The 7,786-nt window shown below is 36.4% G+C and overlaps 2 protein-coding genes across 2 annotated transcripts in view; both read right to left on the bottom strand.

The window, feature by feature from the left end:
• slc38a8a (solute carrier family 38 member 8a) overlaps nucleotides 1–3,775 on the bottom strand; it is a 6,865-nt gene extending 3,090 nt beyond the window's left edge. The window contains exons 1-6 of the mRNA XM_016494663.1: nucleotides 3,340–3,775; nucleotides 2,864–3,062; nucleotides 2,578–2,734; nucleotides 1,492–1,596; nucleotides 1,207–1,264; nucleotides 160–274 (exon numbers count right to left, since the gene is read on the bottom strand). Of these exons, the coding sequence (XP_016350149.1) occupies nucleotides 160–274; nucleotides 1,207–1,264; nucleotides 1,492–1,596; nucleotides 2,578–2,734; nucleotides 2,864–3,062; nucleotides 3,340–3,528 (823 nt within the window). The 5' untranslated portion in view covers nucleotides 3,529–3,775. The remainder of the gene's footprint in view (nucleotides 1–159; nucleotides 275–1,206; nucleotides 1,265–1,491; nucleotides 1,597–2,577; nucleotides 2,735–2,863; nucleotides 3,063–3,339) is intronic.
• A 2,116-nt stretch (nucleotides 3,776–5,891) lies between these two features.
• The window catches only part of mbtps1 (membrane-bound transcription factor peptidase, site 1), a 21,080-nt gene continuing 19,185 nt past the window's right edge, over nucleotides 5,892–7,786 (bottom strand). The window contains exons 21-23 of the mRNA XM_016494662.1: nucleotides 6,970–7,096; nucleotides 6,708–6,838; nucleotides 5,892–6,590 (exon numbers count right to left, since the gene is read on the bottom strand). Coding sequence (XP_016350148.1) covers nucleotides 6,379–6,590; nucleotides 6,708–6,838; nucleotides 6,970–7,096 — 470 coding nt within the window. The 3' untranslated portion in view covers nucleotides 5,892–6,378. The remainder of the gene's footprint in view (nucleotides 6,591–6,707; nucleotides 6,839–6,969; nucleotides 7,097–7,786) is intronic.

The following is a 7,786-nucleotide window of genomic DNA, read 5'->3' as shown; positions in this document are numbered from 1 at the left end:
ACATACATATACATATATATATATATTTTTTTTAAATGAACAAATTAAAATGGTTGTTAAAAGTGGTTTGTAAAATTCTGCATTCACAACACAATTTTGTTAATGTACATGAAGCATGATTCCATATGAAGTTTCGGTAAATATATCGTAATTACTGACCAGTGAGAGAGTAGGTGATGAGGCAGATGAACATGGACACCACAGAGATGAAGACCCAGTGAGACAACTTCTTGTTCTCCATACTACTGTAGACAGCAATGCAGGCCTCATGGCACTAGAAACAAACACAGCATCAGCACAAGCACAGCTGTGTTCAAACATCTGATCTCCAGCGCACTTTGCCTACACCAAAAAAAGCTTTTCTTGTAATAACTAACTTTCTGCACTAGCCCATTTCTCACAGATTCCCTTGCTGCACAGCTCTTTTTCATATCTCCATTTCCACCTCGTAATCAATCAGCCTCGGGCAGCGGATACAGAGTAATTCAGCGCTCTTCTGCAATGCCCGTGGACTTTTATTACAGTTTTGACAATCCCCCGGTGTTAAAGGGGTAATATGATGCGATTTCAAGTTTTCCTTTCTCTTTGGAGTGTTACAAGTTGATTGTGCATAGATAAGATCCCTGAAGTTGCAAAGACTAAAGTCTCAAATCCAAAGAGATATTCTTTATCAAAGTTAAGACTTTGCCACGCCCCCCTAAAACGGCTCGTTCTAACACGCCCCCACATATCTACCTCACTATGTGGAAATATTAGCATAATGCGCCCAAATGTTCACGCAAAGAAAGAAGGCGTGGTTTCAGTAACCGCAGTTAGTGTTGAAGCAGCCATGTCAGGGAGACGCTGTGTGTTTCAGTGCGAAAGCAAAAGCACTTTATTTGGCCTTCCGAAAGTAGATGCATTTAGGAATCTTTAAGATTACTTACAACAGAACAGCAATGCATTTCATATTCTGTTACACCAAATACACAAAATAATGATCTTTAAAAAAGCATCATATGACCCCTTTAACAAATAAAACCCACCTCAAAGATGCACCATTTTTCACGCTTTGCCTTTGACCTGACCTTAAATATTAAAGCGAGAACAAAAACAAATTGGCTTCCCCCTCATTTGTGGACCAAAGTGATGATATTCAGTGAAAGAATCTCTCTTTATCCTCAAATGCGAAATGGCAGTATGTTGAATAAAAGCATGAAAACTCACCTGAAAGCCAAAGCAAATAGTCGGGATGATGCTGAACATCGAAGCCCATGAGTCTACTCTAAATAATAATAAAAATAATGATAGTTAAGCAGGCACCTTCACAGATAAAAGTTCTGTGACCTTTTGTTTTCAGTTAAATGAGCCAATTACATTCTCAACAACATTCGTTCAGCATGACAGTAAGTTTTGTTTAGGCACGGCAAGAGGAAAAGATGGTTCTGAAGATGCTGGGAACCTTTATACAATTTGCGACTAAATTTGAAAGCTCTGTCACTCCACACTCACCCACTGCTGTAAAGAGGAGACAGATTGATCTCATGGACGGGCCTCATGTGGTATTTCACAATGATGGCTACAGTGAGATACGTGGCAGCAAAAGTTCCTAGAACACTGAGCAAAAAGAAATATCAAAGACTATTGATGAGAAAATAAATGCTGCTGACATTAAACTAATTATCTTGATGATGTGTGGGGAAGAAAGCTTTGCTTATTACTCAGAGGAGAGTCATTTTAAAGCTATTCAAAATGCTGTGCACTGCCACAGCAATTGACCATAAAAGTCCTAATGAAAAACAAGCAATAAAAGCGCTTCATAAAATTCATGAAAGCACAATCACAGTCTTTTTACACACTTACTCTGCAACTCTCTCCACCTAAACAGGCTTCCCACAGTTTTGACCAATCAAATCCAAAAACCATTCTGACAAGTCTCAAAAGAATAATTTGTAAACTGTTGCACACAATTCACTAAAAAGAACCAATTTAAATTATTCGCTCACAAATGGGACATCACTGTGACTTGTGAGTAAATGCCATTGCCTAGCCGATGAAATACATCTTGAGCAGAACATAACTAGAAAAATAATCACTATAGGAATTACCATTATTTCAAAGGTTTCAACAACTTCCATGGCTTTTTCAGGCCTGGAAAACACAATAACCTTCATAAAACAAACCTGCTTTGCCATCTTAACTGAACCAGGGTTATTTATGTATTATTTCTATACTATTATAGTAATTATTCATATTTTAAATTAGCTTTTATTTATACATTTTTTAAATTTAATTTATATATTTAATTAATTTTAAGTTTTAGTAATTGTGTTATGTGCTTTTGTCATTGTAATTCTTTTTTTTAATTTCTATTCAACTTTCATTTATTTTTATTTCAGTTTTAGTAACTTTAATACCTAAACTTATTTCACTTATCTTCTCATTTTTAAGATTGTCATGTAATATTTATATTTTTTCAGCTTTATTTTAATGACCAAAAAGGACTAAAAGTTTTAGTTTTAGTTAACAATAATAACACGGTTCTGATCAATATAGTCAAGAAAACAAGCAAAAAACTGTCAGAATACAGTTCCTCACCTGGTATACTTCTGTATGCTGATCTCCTTCGGGACAGAGAGAGGGAAAATGAAGAAGAGACATAGAAGAAACAGGGCAAATCTCTGGTCTGTGTACCAGTAGTACGGCATCTCTGATTCTGGCAATCCTGTGATTAACTCATATATAGAGACACACACTGGGAGAAATGAATGGAGATGGATCAATGTGAGGATCATCTAATGGATAATGTCTACTTACAAAAACACAATATGAGCATGCAATTAGTAATAAAAAAAAGTCCCATTAACGGCTTTACATTGCTTACATTTCTGAAGCTGGTCGGCCACTATGACCAGAAAAGCAACAGATATGAAGAAGAGGTTGAAGACATAGCATATCTCACAGAGGTTGCCTATGGCAGGACCGCACACATCTTTGACCACAGCCTGATATGTGTTTTGTCCACTGACTGAAGACGAATAGCCCAGGATGACAAGTCCACTGATCAGGAACACAAGAGAAATCTATGCAAGACAGAAATGTATCATATAACATCATGAACAGAATCAAAACAAGCGGAAATATGTTATTCAGACATTATAGAGTTAACAACATGCATATACTGAACAAAAAGTTCTCTCAAATGATCATTGGACTGGATTTAATGGAAAGATAATTCATTAATTATAGTGTACACAAGATCGATATGGTAGAAGCCACAGTGAAGAAACCAGGTTAACTGATCCATAAAATATTTAAACAATCAGTGTTTCATTGTAGCAAAGAGTTAAGACTACTTGCCATTTCTACAATGACAGCAGAGTGAATTCCTCCAGCTTTCTCAAACGCCCAGGGAAAGATGAGAAGCCCAGCACCCAGCGCGGACTTCAGCATGATGAAAACCGCTGCTAACGAGCCCAACTTCGGTTCGTTTGTGTCCAGAGCGGGGCTTGTTAAAAAGCTGATGCTTTCTTTAGCCAGCTCCTCCATGTTCGTCCCTGTTTGGATCTCTCTCTCTGAGGGATCTCAAACTTTAGCTCAGGTGAATGAGGGGTGGGAGTTTGGTGTTTCAGGCCAATCAAACGCTCTTCCACGATTTGGAGAAACGAACCCAATTTGATTCGTCAGTAATTTAATGAAAAGCATTCGAACAGTACGGCAATTTACAATGGCACTACACCAATGTTGATCAGATTAAACATATTCCACTGATAATGCTGTTCATAATCCTAACTGTAGGCTTTATGTAGGTGGGTTAACAAGCAACGATTCAAAATAAATAAAATAAAATAAAAATACTAAACAAGACCAGCTTGCAAACCAGCTATGACCAGACTGGAAGACCATCTTAAACTGGGTTTAGCCGTTTTTTCCCTATAAGGGAACTGTTAAAAAAAGATTCCAGAGCTATTAAATTCACTCACAAATTCCCACTAAATATTTTGAAATATCCAACAATTTCCCCCTCATAAGTTGCATCAAATAGTACATCAAAAGACAAATTATGACACAAAGTATTGTGGAAAGATGAAAAATGTGTTCCAGGGGTGGGGGTTTGGCACTGGTGCTACAGGCTCACTGTCACTCCTCTGGATCCCAAGTCTTGGCAGAGAAAATCACAAGCAAGGCTGGGAACTTTCTAGATATGAGGGACAAGTGGAACATGTGACCTCCTTTATGAGAGATTTGGGAAATCCACTTAAGCACAGATAACTGGTCAGGGTTAGTTCCCATGTTCTTCATGTCATTAACCTCTATCACGTTTCGTCACCTGAAAGGGACTGGTGACATTTTCACGGGCCATTCTTCCCATTAAAAATGGATCAGGACCGAGATTTAGAGAGACTTCCAAGCCTCTGTCACTTCTAATGGCCTCTATCACGTTTCGTCACCTGAAAGGGACTGGTGACATTTTCACAGGCCATTATTCCCATTAAAAATGGATCAGGACCGAGATTTAGAGAGACTTCCAAGCCTCTGTCACTTCTAATGGAATTAGTCGATTTCACACTGGCCTGAAGCAAAAGCTCAGGAAACTACAAGACTGCTTAGCAGACAGTGTTGATCCGATTTAGAATGAGGAGGAAGAGGCGTTTCTTTTGCCCATCTACACCAGCATTCAATTACTGGGAGGCTATGATTGTGTGGGATAGTCTGAAGAATGCTTTTATCTCGGGAGATTCAATTTGTTATATTTCCTGCCCTTTCAGCAGTAACAATGATTTCCAATGTTGATTAAAAGATAGCCTAATAAATGTTTACAGATATATCCTGTGATGACAAATCTGAATTTTCAGCAGCCATTATGCCAATCTTCAGTGTCACTTGCTGCATAAATGTCTTATTTCTTTTTTTTTGTATTATCTTACTTACCCCAAACTTTTGAATGGTAGTGTATCATGGTTTCCACGAAAATATTAGGCAGCAAACCGTTTTCAACAACACTGATAATAAAAAATTATTCTTGAGCACTAAATCGGCATATTAGAATGACTTCTGAAAGATCATGAGACACTGAAGACTGGAGTAACGATGCTGAAAATTCAGCATCACAGGAATGAACATTATATATTTAAAATAAAGAATGTGCATTTAATTATAGTTTCATTAAAGATGCTTTTAACCGGTTAGAAAGATATATGACAACATATATATGCTTGTTTTGAGATGGACCAAGTCTAATATGGCTTTCCTCCAAATAAATGTCCTGAAGTGATATTTTACTTCTGACAAACTAGTGGGCTACACAGTCAAACCGTGACAGCTTCATCAATCTTATGCACATGTATCTTATGCAAACAAAGGACAAATAGGTTCATCCATCATCGAAAGTAGCAAAAGTAAACAGAAGCATTCCATATACTTCTGGTGGTTTACCGGAATCATCCCTTGGATAAACAAGATAAAAACTGTTCTTGTTTTTTTTCCCAATTGTAATGTTATATGAAGACTGTCATCTAAGTTTTATCATAAAGAAAGAGGCAGGTTTTCTTGCTTTATATCGGATAAGATATATTTAAAACATTGATAATTCCACACCAACAACAGTGAAATCATGATGGCTATTTACAAAGGATGTAATCACACAACCGTTTTATAAAAACACAGTCTGACTGAATACAAATACAAAAATGAGGCCATGTGGAAACAAGTCCAATATGTTGATCAAGGAAACTGACTGGCTGAAAGTAGCAAAAGTAAACAGAAGCATTCCATATACTTCTGGTGGTTTACCGGAATCATCCCTTGGATAAACAAGATAAAAACTGTTCTTGTTTTTTTTCCCAATTGTAATGTTATATGAAGACTGTCATCTAAGTTTTATCATAAAGAAAGAGGCAGGTTTTCTTGCTTTATATCGGATAAGATATATTTAAAACATTGATAATTCCACTCCAACAACAGTGAAATCATGATGGCTATTTACAAAGGGTGTAATCACACAACCGTTTTATAAAAACACAGTCTGACTGAATACAAATACAAAAATGAGGACATGTGGAAACAAGTCCAATATGTTGATCAAGGAAACTGACTGGCTGGTTTCTGTTGTCCAATTTGACATACAAAGCAAGGGTCAATAGTCAATTTTTCATCAATAAATTAAAAAAGGAAACATTCCTCCATTTGGTCACAAAATTGAAAGGCAAATATTGAATAACGACAAGATAGGGAACACTGATGTCCAAACAAGGCCCTCATCTGGGCGCAGAAGGCTGGTTCATCTCAAGAATGTACAGACACAGCCCTTTAAATCTCATTACCAAGGGGTTACGTCATCACATACACCGCAGGGAAGACTGTTCCCTGTTACTTTGTCCAGATGTGGTATGTGGCTGATCATACGGTGGGGTTTTTGCCTGAGTGAGGGGTTTGTTGTTGCTGTTGTTGAAGGTAAAGTGGTCGTTTCACTCTGGGTTTCCTGCGCTTGGGCTTGCTCTTGGCCTTGGTCAATTGCACCACAAAGAAGGAAAGAACAACCATGGCACCAAGAAAGGCAAACATTGGGATGGTTTGGCCCACCTCTTGATTATAGCGGCCAGGCATTATTCCTGAGGAAAAACATAAACATGAATTACTGCAATCCGTTAGCTGAAATCTAAAAGGCAATTTGTGGGTGACAACTGGTTGATTACTTCCTAAACACACAGCAAAAGTTCCTTCCTCACCTCCAGGGATGTCCCAGGCTCCACTTTCTCCAGGAGACAGGGGTCGAACCTGAGGCCGATATAGCCTCACATTAGGCAAAACAACCTTGTCCATGTCCACTGACAGCAGCTTCTGGTGCTTCCACAGATTGCTGAGAAGAAATAAATGTAAAAAAAAAAAACTTGTCAGATGTCGATATTAAAAGACAATGCATCCAATTTTAGATTTGTTTCCACTGACAGTGCAGTATTTGAGAATGGCAGCAGTCTCATGTGTACTGACCTAGGAGCGGTCTCATTAAGCGGCTGGGGTTTAGCCCAAGACAGATGAGGACATGCAGGTAGAGGACGAGGCTTAGGGTCACCCAGATGAGCCTCCAGCACTTTGGAGTAACGGTAGAGGTGATTACCTACAAAAATAAATCATCATCATCATAATAATAATAATTCATTACATTTATATAGCGCTTTTCTAGGCAATAATAATAATAAATCGAATTCATAAAAATGAACTAAATTCATTAAATGAAAATGAATTCATTAAATGAAATTAAAAATAATGAATTAAATTACAAATAAATTACTTAAAAACAAATGATTTAAAGATAATGAATAAATAAAATAAAAATGCACTAATAAATAAAAATATAATGAATTAAATGTCAATGAATTAAAAATGAAATCAAATTAAAAACAAATTAATTAAAAATAAAAAATAAAAATTAATAATGAACATTTTGAAAAAAAAAATGAATTAATGAACTGAAAATAATGCATTCAAAATACAAATAAAATGACTAAATTATTATTTTTTTTTAAATACATTAAAAACTAATGAATTAGTTTGATAAAATTATGAATCAAAATGAACTGAAAATGCATTAAAATGAATTAAGAATAAATACAGTACTGAAAAATTATTAAAGGGGTCATATGATGCTTTTTTAAAGATCATTATTTTGTGTATTTGGTGTAACAGAATATGTTGACATGCTTTAATGTTCAAAAAACACATTATTTTTCAAATACTGTACATTATTGTAGGTCCTCTATGCCCCACCTCTCTCAAACGCTTCGTTTTCTACAAAGTCCCTCCTTCC

Source organism: Sinocyclocheilus anshuiensis, unplaced genomic scaffold, assembly GCF_001515605.1.
Source record: "Sinocyclocheilus anshuiensis isolate Anshui unplaced genomic scaffold, SAMN03320099.WGS_v1.1 scaffold286, whole genome shotgun sequence".
Taxonomy (NCBI): domain Eukaryota; kingdom Metazoa; phylum Chordata; class Actinopteri; order Cypriniformes; family Cyprinidae; genus Sinocyclocheilus; species Sinocyclocheilus anshuiensis.
Note: the sequence above shows the minus strand (reverse complement) of the source record. Positions and strands in the feature narration are given on the sequence as shown.